Source organism: Mauremys mutica, chromosome 19 (genome assembly GCF_020497125.1).
Source record: "Mauremys mutica isolate MM-2020 ecotype Southern chromosome 19, ASM2049712v1, whole genome shotgun sequence".
Taxonomy (NCBI): domain Eukaryota; kingdom Metazoa; phylum Chordata; order Testudines; family Geoemydidae; genus Mauremys; species Mauremys mutica.
Window position 1 is genome coordinate 2257599 of NC_059090.1, and position 21446 is coordinate 2279044.

The 21446-nt window shown below is 50.1% G+C and overlaps 1 protein-coding gene across 4 annotated transcripts in view; it reads right to left on the reverse strand.

Annotated features, from left to right (window-relative positions):
* Positions 1-21446, reverse strand: part of RNF43 (ring finger protein 43) — a 116101-nt gene that overhangs the window by 5642 nt on the left and 89013 nt on the right. For 2 of the 4 annotated variants that reach the window (XM_044994331.1, XR_006574457.1), the window contains exons 6-8: positions 18604-18759; positions 17286-17388; positions 13945-15447 (exon numbers count right to left, since the gene is read on the reverse strand). In XM_044994331.1, coding sequence (XP_044850266.1) covers positions 13945-15447; positions 17286-17388; positions 18604-18759 — 1762 coding nt within the window. Of the gene's footprint in view, positions 1-9199; positions 10898-13944; positions 15448-17285; positions 17389-18603; positions 18760-21446 lie in introns of those variants that run through there. The other 2 variants (XM_044994333.1, XM_044994332.1) reach the window with 2 other exon arrangements.

Consider the following 21446-nt stretch of genomic DNA (forward strand, 5'->3'; position numbering starts at 1 on the left):
AAGAGATCATCTAGTCCAACCCCCTGCTCAAAGCAGGACCAACTCCAACTAAATCATCCCAGCCAGGGCTTTGTCAAGCCAGGCCAGGTCAACCTCTAAGGAAGGAGATTCCACCCCCTCCCTAGGGAACCCATTCCAGTGCTTCACCACCCTCCTAGTGAAATAGTGTTTCCTAATATCCAACCTAGACCGTCCCACAAGGTGCTCTCACAATGGATACACAAGTATGTCCAGAACAAGTGCACAACTGTCCGAGTCTTTACAACATTCTCCTTACCCCACATTTATTGAGAATGAAAGGAAACAGTTGCTTGTCTGAATATTTGTGGAACGTAAATACAAAAGGTTGTGAAACCTGTCACAGCAAATTCAGTGTCTGCAGATACTTCACTGCTTTGGAAATGGGACCAGACAGATTAGAAATACAGGCAGAAAATAAGCAAATAAATTTAGCTTGAAAAAAGCAGCGACTAGATTCGGGAAAATTAATCACAAACAGCTGCAATGCAAAAGAAGTGCTCTGTCTCTGCATATATGTACATAAATAGATAATAGATGAGGTGCCAGTAGGTAGTGCTCAAGTATATGCAGCAGTGTTCCTGGGTTTTGCAGGACCAATAAAACCTGTTGCTAAGCACTGCAGATTGTTTCTCATATGCAATATTTAAATGCAGTTCGCAGTGTGGAGTCAGAGATTTTACTTATCGAATTCTACTTTGTGGCTGAGCAGAGGCCCTGAGTCACTTTGGCATTCCGCGCCCATCTGCAATGCCAGTGCATGGGTCTGTGTGTGAAGCAAGCATTCTACGGCCTCGTGGACAAACGCTGAAGCAGCTGCAAGGCTAACATTCTCCCGGGTCGCCCCAGGACAGTGAAGTGTCCACACACAGTCCAGCTTCACAAACCAGACCAGGAAATAACTGAGACACTAAGTGCTTCTGCTTTGGTCAGAATCAAGTGACAAGCTGCGGCTTTTGGAAGTGACAGACGATGTAATGATCTACAAGGTATCAGACAGTTCCAGCCTGTAACAAAGGAGCAAATAATCAATATGGGGATTTTTGTAAAGGTCTTGGATTCCTTCCTGGAGAATATCACTTGGAAATCAGCCCTAAAATGAAACTGCTACATGCATCACACAGAGTAGCAGTTCCTATGAAGGAAGAACTTAAAAACCAGCGTGACAACTTTGTGGAGAGAGGAGTCTAAAAGAAAGTTAAAAGATTGACAGACTGGACAGCAGTCCAGTAGCTATTAAAACACTAGACAAACTCTGGTATTCACCCCATACACCTCAGTGAAGCTCCAGAACACTCCCATTGAACTTTCTCAGCCACTGGAGGGATTCTGCCCAGCCTCACAATGGAGCTGTTCTAGTCAGACACCACAGGTGGCTTCTGGCAGGTGAAACATGTGACAAACATCTGGACTCCTTTAGGCAGATATAGACGGCTGGGAAGGCCATTTGGCATTTCTCTGTCTGCAGAAGAGCACCAGGGATGTCACCACGAAGTGCTAGAGGGACTCAGGGAGTTGATGTAATTGCAAATGGCGTATAAGGGCTTTTCTACACAGCCCCACAGTGTGGACTATGGGGGTGTGAATTGCAGTGCACACTAAAATGTTGTGCCGTAACTGCCCCATGTAGACGCTGCTAGCATGAACTAAAATGTACCTTGTTTGCATTACCGTCGTCCTGTTTCAAGCAGGACTATTTTGACTGTAGAGGATTGGTTGTGGAGACACCCTTGCAGAGGCTAATGCTGAGCACAATCGTGTCCTGATTGCGCTATTCCGCAGAGAATTTCTAGTGAGCCTGAAACGGAGTAATAAAAAGTGAGTCTGTGCCTGCCAGCTGTGCCACATCCAGACACCTTTGAACAGCAGAGAGCTGAAAACCAGACTGGAGACACCTCAGGCAGTTTGGGAAATGGCCATCCAGACTGTCCGGATCAGAAGGAAGACGTGGTGCTCTTTAGTATTCGGGAATATTGGAGATACTTAGAAGAAAAGGTTACTCACCTTGCACTAACTGAAGTTTTTCGAGATGTGTGTTCCTGTGGGTGCTCCACTCTAGGTGTCGGTGCGTCCCAGTGTCCTTGATCGGAGATTTTCGGTAGCAGTGCCTGGTTGGGACGCAGGCGCTCAGATGGTATCTCCTGTCTCATTGGAATCTTCCTGAGCACCTGCGTCCCGCACCCCCCTCAGTTTCTTCTCTACCGTGAAGCAATTTTACTAGTACTCCAAAGTAGAGGGGAGGAGGGCAGGGAGTGGAGCACCCACAGGGGGACACATCCCGAAGAACTTCAGTTCTTTTCTTCTTCGAGTGCTGTCCCTGTGGGTGCTCCACGCTAGGTGAATGTGTAGCAGTACCCACTATGGTTGGTGGGACTTTGGAGATGCGGCAGTGAGTACTGTAGATAGTACTGTATGGCCTACTATGGTGTCTGCCGTGGTGTCTTGTGTGAGAGCATAGTGTTTTGCAAATGTGCGTTCAGATGACCATGTAGCCGCTTTGCAGATGTCAGGAATGGGAACATTGTGTAGGAAGGCAACGGATATTGACATAGCTCGAGTGGAATGAGTTCTAATGCCTTCGGGTGGTTGAAGTTTTTGCGTGCGGTAACAGGATCTGATGCAGTCAGAGATCCACTTGGACAGACGTTGTTTAGAGATAGCCATACCCTTGGATCTTTCGGTAATGGAAACAAAGAGTTGTGGGGACTTAAGAAATGGTTTAGTCCTGTCTAAATAAAAGGCGATTGCTTGCCTGACGTCGAGAGTATGCAGGGTTGCCTCTTGCGGAGGAGTCTTGTGAGATTTGGGATAGAAAGTAGGTAAGTATATAGATTGGTTGAGGTGGAAGGTAGATACCACCTTAGGAAGAAATTTAGGGTGTGGTCTCAAAGTGACTGTCTTTGGAGAAGATTGTGTAGGGAGGGTGGGCCATCAGGGCACTCATTTCACCTACTCTCCTTGCCGATGTTATGACAACTAAGAAAGCCACCTTCATGGACATATGGAGATGAGAGGAGGTAGCCAAGGGCTCGAATGGAGGTTTCATGAGAGCGTGTAGAACGAGGTTAAGATTCCATGAAGCAGCTGTTGGGTAAATTTCAGGGTAGAGATTTTGCAGGCCCATGAGAAATCGTTTTATGGTGGGGTGGGTAAAGAGTGAATAACCTTCTAAGAGGTCATGGAAGGTGGTAAGCGCCGCCAGGAGCAGTTTGATGGAGCTGAGCATCTTGTTTTAGTTTCAGGAGGTAGTCTAGAATGTTAGGGAGGGTCACCGTATTGGGCGCTAAGTGATTACGTGAGCACCAGAGGGCGAAACGCTTCCACTTCTGCAGGTGGGTTTTACGAGTGGAGTCTTTCGTACTGTGCAGGAGGACATATCGGACTTGCTCGGAACAGGCTAGTTCATGGGTTTGGAACCATGAAGGAACCACGCCGTGAGGTGGAGCTTTTGGAGCTGGGGGTGAAGAACCCGTCCGTTGTCCTGAGAAAGGAGATCTGGCCTGTTGGGGAGAGCCTATGGGTGACGGGAGGACATGCGGAGTAGGTAGGGATACCACATCTGTCTCAGCCAAGCCAGGGCAATAAGTATGACCTGGGCCTTGTCATCTACAATCTTCCGAAGAACCCTGTGTAGCAGCGGGATTGGTGGGAAGACATACAGGAGAGAGTTGTTCCATGGGATGAGGAACGCGTCTCCTAGGGATTCAGTTCCGAGTCCCGCTCTGGAGCAAAACCGGGGACATTTTCAATTCTGGGTTGTGGCAAAGAGATCTATTGACGGGGTGCCCCAGAGGGAGAAGAGCTGTTGAAGTATTGTGGGGTGCAGTTCCCATTCGTCTTCTGTCGAGAAGTGCCTGCTGAGTGTGTCGGCAGTAGTGTTGTGGCAGCCTGGTAGGTAGGAAGCGGTGATCTGTATTTGATGTTGTATACACCAATTCCATAGTCTGATGGCTTCCATGCAAAGGGAATGTGATCGGGCTCCCCCTTGTCTGTTGCTATGTTGTCTGTTAAGACCAGAATAGATTTGTTCCTTATGAGGGGAAGAAAGTGAAGGCACGCTCATCTCACTGCTCTGAGCTCTAAGAGATTTATGTGTAGGTGCATCTCTGATGCGGACCACTGGCCTTGTGCTTTGTGTGACTGGCCTGCTTTTGTGTGACTGTGTAGGTGAACTGGCCTGAGCACCTAGTTCACCTACCTCATTGCAGATGTTATTGCAGGGGTCGGCAACCTTTCAGAAGTGGTGTGCCGAATCTTCATTTATTCACTCTAATTTAAGCTTTCGCGTGCCAGTAATACATTTTAATGTTTTTAGACGGTCTCTTTCTATAAGTCTATAATATATAACTAAACTGTTGTTGTATGTAAAGTAAATAAGGCTTTTAAAATGTTTAAGCAGCCTTCTTCCTCAGTAGCGGAATTGTGGCTTTGTGAGCATCTAAGAAGGTGTTCTTAAAGGATTCCCAATTATCATTCACAGTTTTTTGATTAAATTCTTCCTCCCACCTGAGTTGGCTCATAATTATTTTCTGCTTTGTGAAATTAGCCCTATTCAAGCACCAAGTATCTATACTTACTGGTCTGGACTTTATTCTGTTTGCACATTATAAATGTGATCAAGTCATGATCACGTGTACCTAAGCTACCATTAATTTTAAGTTCTGTGATCAGTTCCTCTTTATTTGTTACGACAAGATCTAATAAAGAATTCCCCCATGTTGTCTGCAACACTTTTTGAGTAAAGAAATTGTCATCTGTAATGTTTAGAAATTCCAACAATTTTGAGTCTTTGGCTAACTGTTCTTCAAATTCGTTTTTGGCCTTCCTAATTATATTTTTACACTTCATTTGCCAGAGTTTATGCTCCTTTCTATTTTCCTCACTGGGATTTAACTTCCACTTTTTAAAGGATGCCTTTTTGCCTCTCACTGCTTCTTTTACTTTGTTTAGCCTTGGTAGCACTTTTTTGGGTTTTTTACGATGTTTTTTTAATTTGGGGTATACATTTAAGTTGAGTTTCTATTATTGTGTTTTTAAAAAGTTTCCATGCAGCTTTCAGGGATTTCACTTTTTGCGCTGTACCTTTTAATTTCTGTTTAACGAAATTCCTCATTTTTGTGTAGGCCCCCTTTCTGAAATTAAATGCTACAGTGTTGGGCCACTGTGGTATTTTCCCCGCCACAGGATTGTTAGATTTAATTATATTATGGTCACTATTACCAAGTAGTCCAGCTATATTCACCTCTTGGACCAGCTGCTGTGCTGCACTTAGGACTATATCAAGATTTGCCTCTCCTCTTGTGGGTTCCAGCCCTAGCTGCTCCAAGAAGCAGATTTTAAGGTGTCAAGAAATCATGGTATCATGAAATTTAAGATATCATGGATCTCAATGTGTCAGATGGGTATTTGCACAATTTACTGCAAAATGTGACTATACCACATCCTCCACATCACAGCATACATGATAGAAGGACAAGGACGATTCTGCTGATGCAGCCATTGTTTCCTACGAGCAACTAGGGAGCAGTTGCCCTCAAGGGATGGCCCAGGTGCTTCAGTGTAACCACCCACTATGGCAATGGCAGGATTCTCCCACTGGCGAAGGGACTACACCTCCCCAAGGGGCAATAGCTAGGTGGGGACAGAAGAATTATCCCATCGACTTAACGCTGTCTTCACCAGAGGTTAGGTTGGCTTAACTACGTTGCTAAGGGTTTGTAATACCCCTGAGAGACAAAGCTATGCCAAGGTGAGGTTTCAGTGTAGACCAGCCCTAAGGGAGCAAGGCCCCAAACTCATTGACAGTTGGGCAACCTAACTCTTTTAGGCTCCTTTGGAAATCCTAGTCTACAGCCTCATCTATACTACAAAGTTAGAGCGACTTATGTCAACTTCTTTCGCCATTGGATCTACATTTGTCTCCCCACAATGTAAGCACCCCGTTTCCTTGACACACTATCACCACCTCCTCAAACAATGCAGAGCCCACCAGTGCAAGCACCCCATTTCACTGATGCGATACCATCACCTCCCCAAAGGACTCAGAGCCAAAGTCTACCTACTTCCGTTGACAACGTGCTAGTGTAGACACTGCACTACCTGTGTTGATCCTAACAGTGCTCCAGTAGCTGTCCCACAATGCTCCTGTCCCCACAAGAGTGGTCACTATAGTCACAGTTTTGCACTTGACTGCCCAGGGACCTCAAATACCAGAGCCTCACCTTCCCCGTTTAAAAACCTCAGCATGTTTCGAAATGCCTTTTTCTGGTTGCCTGCCTTGGAAAGCACACCTACTAGCCCACATTTGCAAGCATCTCACCATGCCAGCTCAGCACAGACAGAGCTATACATAGACATGTTCCTGCCTACAAGTCCTGGATCTCCTTGGCCTGTGGGGAGAAGAGGCTGGGTAAGCCACTTAAGGAACAGCCAAAGGAATATAGACATCTGTATGCACATTGCACAGGGGATGCCAGACTTGGCACAAAAGGAATGAGCAGCAGTGCCTGGTGAAAGCCAAGAAACTTCAGCAGGCATATCAGAAAGCAAGGAAGGGCAACAACAAATCTGGGGCCACTCTGAACAGTATGCCGTACTTGGCGAGGACCCTACCAGCACCCTGAATGTGATTGTGGATGCATTGTTAGAACTGGGCGCAGAAAAGCCTTCAATGCCCAGTGAGGAGGAGGCGGGAGGGGGCACAGAAGGGGATGCAAACCATGCTGCAAGTAAGGAGCTATTCAAAACTCCACCGAAATCAAGCCAATCCCACCAGGCAAGAACAGAGGAGCCAGGTGAGGAAGGGAAAGGGAACTCAGCTGAGTGTATGAAGTGCGCAACCCTGCATATCGATGGCAGTAGAAGGGACTCAGTCCAGGTGATGCTGTTTCATATCCAGGGTGAACTCATGATCTTCCTCAAGGATGGGCAAGCATACCAACATCTTGGCACACCCATGGGTTTCCGTGTCCAGCTGACACCTGAGGATACCATTGCGGAGATCCTACAAGATGTGGCCAGGATCGACTCCTCCCTACTGGCACCATGGCAGAAGATCAATGCCTTGAACACCTTCCTGATTCCTGTATTTTATTTGTCCTGAGGGGATCAGCTGTGCCGAAGGTACCTCTGAACAACGCAGACAACACCACCAGGCAGCTAGTGAAGAAGTGGATGTTTCTTCCCCAGAGACCCAGCAATAAACTGGTGTACATCTTGCACAGGCAGGGCGGTGCCAGTGTCCCTCAAATAGGTGATCTGTGTGATGGTGCAGTGATCACTTCTGCCTTCTGCCTTGCCCAGGCACCATGGTGAGGAACATTGCAGAAAGTGCCATGCAGGATGTCATCAAGAAGAAAATTGCCAGGACCTCCTCAGAATATCAGGGTTGGAAGGGACCTCAGGAGGTATCTAGTCCAACCCCCTGCTCAAAGCAGGACCAATCCCCACACAGATTTTTGCCCCAGATCCCTAAGTGGCCCCCTCAAGCATTGAACTCACAACCCTAGGTTTAGCAGGCCAATGCTCAAACCACTGAGCTATCCCTCCCCCCACCAACCAAGATGTTGCCACCTACCTTAGCAGCTCCCTGGAAGGCAAATTTGGAAGAGATGGGGAGATTTTGCTTCACTCTGGACTTGTGCCCACAACGCTACACGACGACTGGAGAAGCATATCGGCTGCCACTGGACATGGTGCAAGGAACGCAAGGATCTGGGAGTCCTGGTGCCACAGATGAAGAACACAGACCACACAATCATCACTCCAAGAGCCAGAATCATGCTAGAGAGGACCCTGAAGGATGCCATCTGCTGCCAGTATGTGGAAAAACTGAAGTGGAATCCGGACCAGGGCAAGGTGTTCGAGGTGATGTGCAAGTGGGACGCCAACAACCACTTCCTCCCCGGGGGCAGCTTCACCCGATTTGCCGACTGGAGGTTCATCCACAGGGCCTGGCTCAACTGCGTTTCACTGAACGGAGCCATCCACCATGGGAATCGGGACAAGCGATGGAGGAAGTGCGGCTACGCCAACGAGACACTACCCAACGTCCTGTGTAGCTGCAAGCCCCATTCCAGAGCCTGGCAGCTGCAACACAACACCATCCATGATCGCCTGGCCAGAGCCATCTCGCCACCCATGCGGAAAGGTTGCTATGAACTCCACCATCCCCAGAACGGTCAGCCAACTGCAACCGGACATCGTCATCACCAACGAGGACCGGAAGAAGATCATCATGGTGGCTGTCACAGTGCCCTTCGAGAACAGGACCCCGGCCTTCCATGATGCCCGAGCTTGAAAGGTGGAGAAATACGCCCTTCTGGCAGACACCTTGAGATCTAGGGGTTACCAGGTTGAGACACACATGCTGATTGTCATAGTCTTGGGCACATGGGACCCCAGTAATGAGTGAGTGTTGAAAGAATGCAGAATCAGTCAATGCTATGCTTGGCTGATGCGGCAACTCATGGTGTCAGACAGCATCAGGTGGTCGAGGGACATCTACATAGAATACATCACCAGACATTGGCAATACCAGGAGGGATGAGCTGGAGTGCCGATGAGAAGCAGAGGCAGGAAAGTAACTGAAATACTTCCTTGATAGATTGTATTTTCTAAATGGACAACCTACCCTAAATTCTCAGTTACTGAGGGACAATCTTCACTCATTGCTATATTTTGCTTCCCACAACCACATCTCTGAACAACTTTTCATGAGTGATGGACCCGAATACTTGGATGCTAATATATAAACTGTATTCTTAAATTTATTCACCTAAATCTGGGTTATTGCTGATTATGTACTATATGTATCTTATGACTTTTAAAAACAAACTCTGTTTTTGTGGATAATCTAAGCACTATACCCAGATGTACAGACACTCTTTTCTCAACCTGTGTATTATATAATTTTAACATTAGCTTTAATAAAAATGTAAAATCTATTCCTCACAGGCATGTTTGTTTCCCTATTCATTGTCCAAAACCTCCCCTCTCTTCTTCCCTGTTTTAAAGTGGTGCCCACCCCATCCACATGTTTAGAGAGCAAAGAGAGACTTTGGATTCCTCACTTTACTTTTAAAACCAGCACTGGGAATCCAATTCAAGTTAATGCTTTGGAATCAATATCTAGTTCATAGAATCATCAACTTGCCACTCTAATCAACTACTGCATGTTAGGCAATAAATTCAAATGGATCAGTGCGGCAGGCCAAATTCCACAGTCCGCACAGATCAGGGCCCTGTGCTCGGTTAGTGGTAGAAGAAAGGAAAAGGTGGTGTTCACTTTGGCTGGCTGAGCTAGCAGGCGGATACAGTGCTCCTCATGCTCGGTACTTTGTCCCTTTTATCCACTTGAACAACCTCAGTGAAACGCTCATGGAGATACTCTGCAATCCTCTCTGGAAGGTTTCTAGGGATGGCAGCCTTGTTTCTTCCCCGGGATAGGAGACATCCCCATGCCACTCTGCGATGAATTCAGCTGGCAACAGAGCAATAAACAGTATAGTGGTATATGGGCCAGTGCAGCCTTGGGACGCCAGTAGCCGCTGTGTTCTCTAGGACTTTGTCCTCCTCAGGAGCAAGAGATGTCAACGCCAACCACCTTGCACGTTCTGTATTCTCATACCCCAGGGACACCCAGCATCTAAACCTCCCAAGCAACAGTCTGTCCAAAGACCCCCTCCAATCCATGGAAACTCCATGGCATTGCTCTGTATAGCCCCAAGCATAACGGGTGGCAGCAGAGTGAATCCATACCCCCAGCACTCCATGCAAGGCGGAACTAGGAGAACCATGACTATACCAATGCTGACCTGTGACAACTGCAGGATCGGCCAACAAGAACAGTGCAGTACGTGTGTTTACCATGAATGAAACATTTTAAAATGTTTTTAACATGTAAATATGTATTACTAAGCTTTTATAAATATGGGTCACCCTCTTACGTTACTGTTTCAATGTTTCTAACATTTATTTGCACGTCAGCTTTGTTTTCTGTTTATTTGCACACAATAAAGTTTTATTCTCTGAAACTCAGAGTCCAGTTTACACCAAGCAGATGTGCCACATTACAGAATTCACAACAGGAGTCAAGATCCCACCCCTATTTAAGATCTATACACACGAAGGCACAACATTTCCCAAAAGCATCACACAACAGTTCTATGGCTGACTGTTCTTTTAAGGCCTCCCTCAACCTTATGGCTCCATAGTTGGCTTTTCTACTAGCCCTTGTGTCTGGCTGTTCAAATTCAGCAGACAGCTGGTCCACCGCACACCGCCCTGCCAGGAGCCTTTCCCCCTTTACCTCATGATAGTATTATATAATGCACAGCGTGCTGCAACAATAATAGGAATGTTTGCCTTGCTGAGATCCAATCTAGCCATTAAACATCACCAGTGAGTTTGGAGTCTCCCAAATGCATATCCAGTGGTCATCCTGCACCTGCTCAGCCAGGAGTCGAATCTTTCCTTGGTTCTGTTGAGGTGGCAAGTGTATAGTTTCATGAGTCAGGGGGAGCAAGGGATATGCTTAGTCCTCCAGAATCACTATGGGTATTTCAACATTACTAATGTGAATGAATCAGTTGAGGAAGAATGTCCCTGCTTGCAAGTTTCTGAACAGTCTTATGTTCTTCAATGTCAGGCACCTTCCCTGACTAGCCCACATGGACATCAATGAAGCATTCCCGGTGATCCACTAACACTTGTGTAATCATGCAAAAGTAATCTTTTCCGTTTACATAGTCCCTGGCCAGGTGGGGTGGTACCCGAATATGGATCTGTGTGCTGCCTGTCATCCCACCACAGTTCAGAAACACCGTTGCTGCAAATCCATCTGCTTACTATTCCCTGCACATTGTCGAGAGTCACAGGCCTGCACAGCAGGAGACAGTTAATGACCTTGCACATTTGGATGACAACAGCCTCCTGTGGAGTTTCCAAATCTGATCTGATTGCCCACTGCAGAATAGTAATCTGGCATTGTAAGCTTCCCGAGCAGCACCGCCGCTTGTCAGTGCAGCTCTTATTGTGGAGTCCCTGTGCCGGAGAGCTGGAGCAAGCTCAGCGCACAGACCCAGCAATGTGGCCTTTCATATCCCAAGGTCCTGCCACCACTGCTCATCATCCCAAACCTACGTGACAATGCCACCCCACCAGTCAGGACTTGGTTCTCCGGCCCAGAAGTGCCTATCTACTATGTAGAGCTGCTCCATGAACCCCAGCCACAACCTGACATTCTGATTTACTGTATCTGTCATCCTGCCATTGGCCTCAAGCATCTCATTTTCCTCACAATGCCACCAGTTGTAGCAGTAACTGCTGAGGTCCTGCAGATAGAGCAGAATGCGTCCTGTATTAGCAATGCTCATGAAAATTGCGCTGAGCTGTGCAGGGTGCATGCTTCTGCCAGAGAGATGTCAGAGACTCAAACGTGGTGTGCAGAACTGTAGGAATTTTTAAAATGGCATGAAAGTTATGGGCTGGAATAAGCATTCTGTATTGGAGAGAGTGGGATTGTGGGAACGTGAGCCCTAGTTCCCAGAAATCCCTGGATGAATAGCTGGTATCCCACAAACCACTGTGAAAATGTCCCACAAGGCATTGCGTCGGATGGCAGCGTGGGGCATGCTGTGATACCTACCTAGTGATGCAACCACATCTGGTGAGGACATGCAGCACTGACGCAAGCAGCCAAGTGTGCACATGTCCGAGTGCAATACAAAAGTCGGTGGCTCTAAGCCAACATAATTTATATTGACCAAACTTTGTAGTGTAGACACAACCTAAGAGTGTATTTACACATTCTCAAGTACATTCACAATTGACACACATCAATCAGGCTAAATGTGAGCCTTTTATTAATCATCTGAATGTGTCGCCAGAGAGACTCCACGAAGCAGCCTCTGCACAATCTAGGTCAGGAGGAATGTAATTTATAGACTCAGAGAGTTTAAGGCCAGGACCATTACATCATCTGCATAACTCAGGCCAAAGAATTTCACACCATTACCCCTATCTTGAGCCCAACAACTTGTGTTTGTCGGAAGCATCTCTTCCAGAAAGGCATCCAGTCTTGATTTGAAGACACAAAAAGACAGAGAATCCACCAACCAGGCAGTTTTTTCCCAATGATTAATCACCCTCACTGTTAAATATTATGCCCTATTTCAATTTGAATTTGTCTGCATTCAGCTTCTAAAAGCTCAGATGCTGTCAGCTGATTTATAAGACAAGCAAAGGATTTATTAATCATATATGCTATTAATTAGAGCTTTAATATTGTAATGCTATTGGCCATTATCTTTGAAAACTCATGGCGATCAGGGGAGGTCTCAGATGATTGGAAAAAAGCAAATATGGTGCCCATCTTTAAAAAAGGGAAGAAGGAGAATCTGTGGAACTACAGACCTCACCTCAGTCCCTGGCAAAATCATGGAGCAGGTCCTCAAGGAATCCATTTTGAAGCACTTGGAGGAGAGGAAGGTGTTCAGGAACAGTCAACATGGATTCACCAAGGGCAAGTCATGCCTGACCAACCTGATTGCCTTCTATGATGAGATAACTGGCTCTGTGGATGAGGGGAAAGCAGTGGACGTGATATACCTTGACTTCAGCAAAGCTTTTGATACGGTCTCCCACAGTATTCTTGCCAGCAAGTTAAAAAAGTATGGATTAGATGAATGGACTATAAGGTGGATAGAAAGCTGGCTAGATTGTCAGGTGCAGTGGGTAGTGATCAACAGCTCGATGTCTAGTTAGCAGCCGGTATCAAGCAGAGTGCCCCAAGGGTCAGTCTCGGGGCTAGTTTTGTTCAACATCTTCATTAATGATCTGGATGATGGGATGGACTGCACCCTCAGCAAGTTTGCGGATGACACTAAGTTGCGGTGGAGAGGTAGATACACTGGAGGGTAGGGATAGGATACAGAGGGACCTAGACAAATTAGAGAATTGGGCCAAAAGAAATCTGATGAGGTTTAACAAGAACAAGTGCAGAGTCCTTCATTTAGGACGGAAGAATCCCATGCACTGCTATAGGCTGGGGACCGGCTGGCTAAGCGGCAGTTCTGCAGAAAAGGACCTGGGGATTACAGTGGATGAGAAGTTGGATATGAGTCAGCAGTGTGCCCTAATTGCCAAGAAACCTAACGGCATATTGGGCTGCAATAGTAGGAGCGTTGCCAGCAGATTGAGGGAAGTGATTATTCACCTCTAATCGGCACTGGTGAGGCCACATTTGGAGTATTGCATCCAGTTTTGGTCCCCCAATACAGAAGGGATGTGGACAAATTGGAGAGAATCCAACGGAGGGCAACAAAATGATTAGGGTGCTGGGGCACATGACTTCTGAGGAGAGGCTGAGAGAACTGGGCTCATTTAGTCTGCAGAAGAGAAGAATGAGGGGGGATTTGATAGCAGCCTTCAACTACCTGAAGTGGGGTTCCAAAGAGGATGGAGCTCGGCTGTTCTCAGTGGTGGCAGATGACAGAACAAGGAGCAATGGTCTCAAGTTGCAGTGGGGAAGGTCTAGGTTGGATGTTATGAAACACTATTTCACTAGGAAGGTGGTGAAGCACTGGGATGGGTTCCCTAGGGAGGTGGTGGAATCTCCATCCTTAGAGATTTTTAAGGTCCGGCTTGACAAAGCCCTGACTGGGATGATTTAGTTGGGTTTGGTCCTGCTTTGAGCAGGGGGTTGGACTAGATGACCACCTGAGGTCTCTTCCAACCCTAATCTTCTATTATTCTAATGTCTGAACTCTGAAAACATCCATTCTCAGTTGTTGTCAGTAGCTTGGAGCAATGTGTGGTGTTTATATGCATGCGCACACACACACGCACATATCTATGTATGAACCCTTAATTGTACAATCCACTGTTCAGAAGTTTGCTAAAAGCAGAGGTGACTAACAAACTTACCCTGATTGTGTTGCAGAGTTTGGCAGGGGAGGTAAAGACTTGTGTTGTCTTCTGCGGTGCCTGTCCCTGAGAAATCACCTGGATACGTGGGTTTCCCCTCCCGTTCTGATAGGTCCTTGTCCTGCTGCTGGGACTCCAAGTTGGAGGGTGGGACTCGGCACTTCCAAACCACCTGAGAGCCTGAGCAATAGGGCATAGGGGCCGTTGGCAACAGTGACTGAACTTCTGGGGAGCAGCAGTAGCCAGGGGAGTGGCCATAGTGAATGTGAACATTGCAGTCTTTGTGCACGTCTGAGTCCTCTGAAAGGTGAGCCAGGACAGGCTCCGGGCGGCACTTCCGTTTCCTTCTGTGGTGACGGCTTTGTAAGCCATGTTTCTGTGACAGCGGGAAAGGCAATGGACCAGCTGCTCCAGCTTGCCTACTGGCCACCCTGCTGAAGTCAGACCTGTCTGCAGAAGAGGAGAGGTGCTTTGAGAGGTCAGGTCCCTGATGCTCACAGGAGGGCTGTCCTGACAGAGATGCATCCTGGGACCCTGGGCTGCTTTCAAGAGGCTGTTTGCAGTGACGAGTTTTCTCAGTCCTCTTTTGTGTCCGAGCACCAGGCACAGCTCCAGCAAACCGGGGCCTACGCTGGCTGGGTTCCTGGCCTGATCTCCCAGATGGACACTCGAGGTCTTTCCTGTAGTGATGATGCCTGTGGTGGTGATAATGGACATGACTCAGTATCTGACTCTTGGCTAATGCAGTGCTGCCAGTCTCCTTCAAGTCCAAAGACCTTGTCCTTGGCTCTCCGGGAGGCTGCAGCTGCTCCTGGCCATTGTCAGTGGAGCTACAGTACACCCAGGGGTCATAGTCACTGCTCAGGGAGCTGCGGAAGGTGGAGCAGCTGCCGTGGATGCCCTGGAGGCTGACATCTGTGCAATTCAACATAGAATCACTGGAGGAGCCATGACAGGGTCCGGAGCTGGAGTCACTGCCTGGACCATCAGCCAGGTACCCACTGTGCTCTGTGAGATAGCTCTCCCCTGAGCCACTGCTGATGTGCTGCCTCCCATGACTGGTTCCCCGACGAAGAGGGGCAGCATGGTGCTGTCTCGGTACTGCCGCAGTCCTGAATCCCAGGCAATGGGCCTGGTGTTGAAGTGGGCAAGTCCTGTGAGAAGATGGCATCTGCCCACATGCTGGAGATTTTCGGTGCTGCTCATTCCCTAGGCCTTGGGCTAGAGAGGGTTGATGGCTGCATGTGGCCATGGAGCCCACTGGCCTGTATGGCAAATAGTGCATGGTGCTGAAATCCAATTGGGAGAGCTCTGGGGAATGGAAGAAGGGGTTGCCATGGGGGAGCTGCGAAGCAAAGGTCCTGAGCCGCCGCTGGGGGTGGGCCTCTGGGAGGTGATACAGGGCGTATCCTGGGTGTTGCCGGAAGAGGTGAAGCCGCTGCCCAGGTTCCAGATCCTGGGAATTCTGCCTCAAATGTGCAGGCTGGGCAAAGGCAGCCCCCTCTAGAGAGATAGAAAGGGCATATCCACTACGTGTCTGCATCCCATCCCACGGTAACCTGGCAACCTCTGCCCAGAACCCCGCCCACACACCCAATGCCTGGCAATTAATCTCCAGTGCCTGCCCCCACTCACCCCATGCCTGGCTACCCCTCCGCAGTGCCCTTCCCCCCCCTCACTCAGTGCCTGGCAACCCCTCCCCACTCACCCAGTGCCTGGCAACCCCTCCCCAGTGCCCAGCCTCACTCATCCAGTGCCTGGCAACCCCTCCCCAGTGCCCAGCCTCACTCATCCAGTGCCTGGCAACCCCTCCCCAGTGCCCATCCCCACTCACCCAGTGCCTGGCAACCCCTCCCCAGTGCCCAGCCCCACTCACCCAGTGCCTGGCAACCCCTCCCCAGTGCCCAGCCCCACTCACCCAGTGCCTGGCAACCCCTCCCCAGTGCCCAGCCCCACTCACCCAGTGCCTGGCAACCCCTCCCCAGTGCCCAGCCCCACTCACCCAGTGCCTGGCAACCCCTCCCCAGTGCCCAGCCCCACTCACCCAGTGCCTGGCAACCCCTCCCCAGTGCCCAGCCCCACTCACCCAGTGCCTGGCAACCCCTCCCCAGTGCCCAGCCCCACTCACCCAGTGCCTGGCAACCCCTCCCCAGTGCCCAGCCCCACTCACCCAGTGCCTGGCAAACCCTCCCCAGTGCCCAGCCTCACTCATCCAGTGCCTGGCAACCCCTCCCCAGTGCCCAGCCCCACTCATCCAGTGCCTGGCAACCCCTCCCCAGTGCCCAGCCCCACTCACCCAGTGCCTGGCAATCCCTCCCCAGTGCCCAGCCCCACTCACCCAGTGCCTGGCAACCCCTCCCCAGTGCCCAGCCCCACTCACCCAGTGCCTGGCAACCCCTCCCCAGTGCCCAGCCTCACTCATCCAGTGCCTGGCAACCCCTCCCCAGTGCCCAGCCCCACTCACCCAGTGCCTGGCAACCCCTCCCCAGTGCCCAGCCCCACTCACCCAGTGCCTGGCTACCCCTCTCCAGTGCCCAGCCCCACTCACCCAGTGCCTGGCAACCCCTCCCCAGTGCCCAGCCCCACTCACCCAGTGCCTGGCAACCCCTCCTCAGTGCCCAGCCTCACTCATCCAGTGCCTGGCAACCCCTCCCCAGTGCCCAGCCCCACTCACCCAGTGCCTAGCAACCCCTCCCCAGTGCCCAGCCCCACTCACCCAGTGCCTGGCTACCCCTCTCCAGTGCCCCGCCCCACTCACCCAGTGCCTAGCAACCCCTCCCCAGTGCCCTGCCCAACTCACCCAGTGACTGGCAACCTCTCCCCGGTGCCCCTCCCCACTCACCCAGTGCCTGGCAACCCCTCCCCAGACCCTGCCCACTCGCCCACCTGCCCTGACCCCACCTCTCTTCTGTGCCTGATACCCAACCATTCCTTGTCCCCACCAGCACATGGGGACTCTTTTACTGCTTCCCATACAGCCTGATGAGCCTTCCCCATAACCAGTGCCCCTGGAGACCTTCAGAGAGCTGCACACGCAGGGGTGGGTGCAAGAAAACCTCCTCAGTGCTGGTTCACAGCCACACGTCTCCCTCACACACAAGTTCCCTCGCATGCACACCACAACCCCCCTCCTCCCACACCACAAACACTCTCCCCCCCAGACATATAACACCACCCACCCCCACACTCCCAACATCCACCCCTACATCCACTCCACACACCCCACACACACCACAATCCCCCTCTCCCATACCCAAACAGCCACTCACACACCACACCTCCCCCCACACATAACACTACAACCCCCCCACATAACACCAAACCACACCATAACGCCCTACCGATGATATTGAACATGCAGAGCGGGCAGGTGTGGTGCTGCTGCAGCCAGGGGTCGACACACTCTCTGTGGAATTCATGGGAACAGGAAATAATCCGCAGCTCCTAGACAGAGACAGAGAGGAGGTTTGAGTGGGCAAAGCAAGGTCCCTGGAGGGAGCTGGATGTGGGTGGGGAGGCGTCTCCCTGCTCCATGGATCAGCCCTGATCCTGCACTCTGGACGCTTCCCAATGTATAAAACAAGAGCACCGAAGCATCTGGCTCCGAGCATACCAGCCCATGCCTCTGCAGTGTCCAAGCTCTGGGGTCTGAGTGGGGCACACACTGCAAAGCCCTCTGGAGCAATGCCCTGTCAGCAACCCGGGCTCCACTGGTGCAGCACCCCTTGGGGAGAGGCATTGCTCAGGGAACCAGGCCCCAACCCATTAGAAGCTTTCCCTACACCCACAGCTCTCCATGCAAATGTCCTGGCAGCCAGGCCGGGCCATGGAGCTCCGGAGGCACCTGGTCCTGGAGAGATACAACTGATCCATCGATTCCAAGGCCAGAAGGGACCACTGTGATCATCTAGGCTCACCCCTCCACAAGACAGGCCAGAGAACTTCCCCGCAATAATTCCTAGAGCAGATCTTGGAGAAAAACCTCCCAACTTGATATAAAAATCATCAGAATGCACCACAACTGGGTAAGTTGTTCCAGTGGTTCATTGCTCTCGCTGTTAAAAACACATGCCTTATTTCCAATCTAGCGTCAGCGCCCAGCCATTGGATGGTGTCACTGTTCTCTGTTAGCATGAAGAGCCCCAGATCCCTGTGATCGTCACCCCTTAGCCCTCCCTGTGTTAACTGACTGCCAGCAGGGGAGCCACGTTCTGGGCCAGTGTCATGTCAGTGGCAGGCTGTAGCAGTAATCTGCTCTGGAAGTGACAACGGCCAGGATGCCTGGAGAGCAGCCAGGTTCACACACCCAGCAAGAGGGTGCTCTTGGCATTAGGCATCACCTGAGCATCCTGGAGCAGCCTAGGACAGACCCCCAAAGGACGCAGGCACCTAATTCCGGATTTCAATGGGAGTTGGGTGCCTAAATCTCTGTGAGGCTCTGGGTTTAAAGCCCTCCCAGGCCCCCTCTCCCAGTGCTGTGCCTGGGCAGGCTTGCTCCAAAGCACAGACCAGGAAATGCCCTGCCCCACAGAGCACACTGCTCCTTGTGCCATTTACACAGAGTCCTGCCAGCTGTGCAGCCCCCCTGCCCAGAGAGTTCAGAGCCGTGATTGGCCAGACTCGCTATCTGGCTTCCACTCCAGCATGAGCTCGTCCTACCTGGCCCTCGCTGAACTCCTCCAGACAGATAGCGCAGACGGGGGCTGAGCTGCAGCTGCTGGCCGAATCCCTCAGGGCGGCCTGTCGGCACCGGGCCTGGTACTTCCGGATGGCCAGCTGGCTGATGGCCTGCATGGTCTGCTGCTGCAAGGAGTCCTGGGAGAAAGGAAAAGAGAGCTCGACTGAAGAAGTGGCAGAGTGAAGAGAGGACTGGCCCCTCCTGCATAGCTAGGACGAAGAGACACATGTTCCACAAATTGCCAGATGTGAAAAGCGAGGGCTCTCCTTTCACCAGCCACGCTGCAGCCTGCAGCACCAGGCTGGCAATAAAGGCAGCTGCGACAGACAGAGACCTGGCAGCTGGTCAAGGCAAACCGTGAGGCAGCATGACCTAGTTGTCAGAGCAGGTCACTGGCCTTCAGGAGACCTGGCTTCTATTCCCAACTCCCCTGACTCAGGTTGTAATCTGGGCCCAACCCTCCAAACACGCCCACTAATTCTGAATGCCTGATGCCACGCACCCAGTCCTCTAATTTGTCTGTGTCTCTCTGTATCCTATCCCTGCCCTCCAGCATATCTACCACTCCTCCCAGTTTAGTGAAATCTGCAAACTTGCTGAGGGTGCAATCCACGCCATCCTAAGGGTCGATCCTGGGGCCGGTTTTGTTCAATATCTGGAGGATGGCGTGGACTGCACCCTCAGCAAGTTTGCAGATGACACTAAGCTGGAAGGGTAGGGATAGGATACAGAGGGACCTAGATAAATTACAGGATTGGGCCAAAAGAAATCTGATGAGGTTCAACAAGGACAAGTGCAGAGTCCTGCACTTAGGATGGAAGAATCCCATGCACTGCTACAGGCTGGGGACCGAATGGCTAGGCAGCAGTTCTTCAGAAAAGGACCTAGGGGTTACAGTGGACGAGAAGCTGGATATGAGTCAACAGTGTGCCCTTGTTGCCAAGAAGGCTAATGGCATTTTGGGCTGTATAAGTGGGGGCATTGTCAGCAGATCGAGGGATGTGATCATTCCCCTCTATTTGACATTGGTAAGACCTCATCTGGAGTACTGTGTCTAGCTTTGGGCCCCACACTACAAGAAGGATGTGGAAAAATTGGAAAGAGTCCAGCGGAGGGCAACAAAAATGATTAGGGGTCTGGAGCACATGACTTATGAGGAGAGGCTGAGGGAACTGGGATTGTTTAGTCTGCAGAAGAGAAGAATGAGGGGGGATTTGATAGCTGCTTTCAACTACCTGAAAGGGGGTTCCAAAGAGGATGGATCTAGACTTTTCTCAGTGGTAGAAGATGACAGAACAAGGAGTAATGGTCTCAAGTTGCAGTGGGAGAGGTTTAGGTTGGATATTAGGAAAAACTTGTTCACTCAGAGAGTGGTGAAACACTGTAATGGGTTACCTAGGGAGGTGGTGGACTCTCCTTCCTTAGAGGTTTTTAAGGTCAGGCTTGACAAAGCCCTGGCTGGGATGATTTAGTTGAGAATTGGTTCTGCTTTGAGCAGGGGGTTGGACTAGATACCTCCTGAGGTCCCTTCCAACCCTGATATTCTATGATCCTCCAGATCATTAATGAAGATACTGAACAAAACCGGCCCCAGGGCCGACCCTTGGGGCACTCCACTTGATACCAGCTGCCAACTAGACATGGAGCCGTTGATCACTACCCATTGAGCCCGACGATCTAGCCAGCTTTCTAGCCACCTTATAGTCCACTCATCCAGCCCATACTTCTTTATCTTGCTGGCAAGAATACTGTGGGAGACCATATCAAAGGCTTTGCTGAAGTCAAGGTATATCACATCCACTGCTTTCCCCAAATCCACCGAGCCAGTTATCTCATCATAGAAAGCAATTAGGTTAGTCAGGCATGACTTGCCCTTGGTAAATCCATGCTGACTGTTCCTGATCATTTCCTCTCCTCTGAGTGCTTCAAAATTGATTCCTTGACAACCTGCTCCATGATTTTTCCATGGACCGAGGTGAGGTTGACTGGCCTGTAGTTCCCTGGATCCTCCTTCTTCCCTCTTTTAAAGATGGGCACTAAATTAGCCTTTTTCCAGTCATCCAGGACCTCCCCCAATCGCCATGAGTTTTCAAAGATAATGGCCAATGGCTCTGCAATCACATCCGCCAACTCCTTTAGCACCCTCGGATGCAGCACATCCGGCCCCATGGACTTGTGCTCGTCCAGCTTTTCTAAATAGTCCTGAACCACTTCTTTCTCCACAGAGGGCTGGTCACCTCCTCCCCAGGCTGTGCTGCCCAGTGCAGCAGTCTGAGAGTTGACCTTGTTTGTGAAGACAGAGGCAAAAAAAGCATTGGGTACGTTGGCTTTTTCCACGTCCTCTGTCACTAGGTTGCCTCCCTCATTCAGTAAGGGACCCCCACTTTTCTTGACCTTCTTCTTCTTGCTAACATACCTGTAGAAACCCTTCTTGTTACTCTTAACATCTCTTGCTAGCTGCAACTCCAAGTGTGATTTGGCCTTCCTGATTTCACTCCTGCATGCCTGAGCAATATTTTTATACTCCTTCCTGGTCATTTGTCCAATCTTCCACTTCTTGTAAGCTTCTTTTTTGTGTTTAAGATCATCAAGGATTTCACTGTTAAGCCAAGCTGGTCGCCTGCCGTATTTACTGTTCTTCCTACACATCGGGATGGTTTGTTCCTGCAACCTCAATAAGGATTCTTTAAAATACACCAGCTCTCCTGGACTCCTTTCCCCCTCATGTTATTCTCCCAGGGGATCCTGCCCATCAGTTCCCTGAGGGAGTCAAAATCTGCTTTTCTGAAGTCCAGGGTCCGTATTCTGAAGAAAACTGTTGATG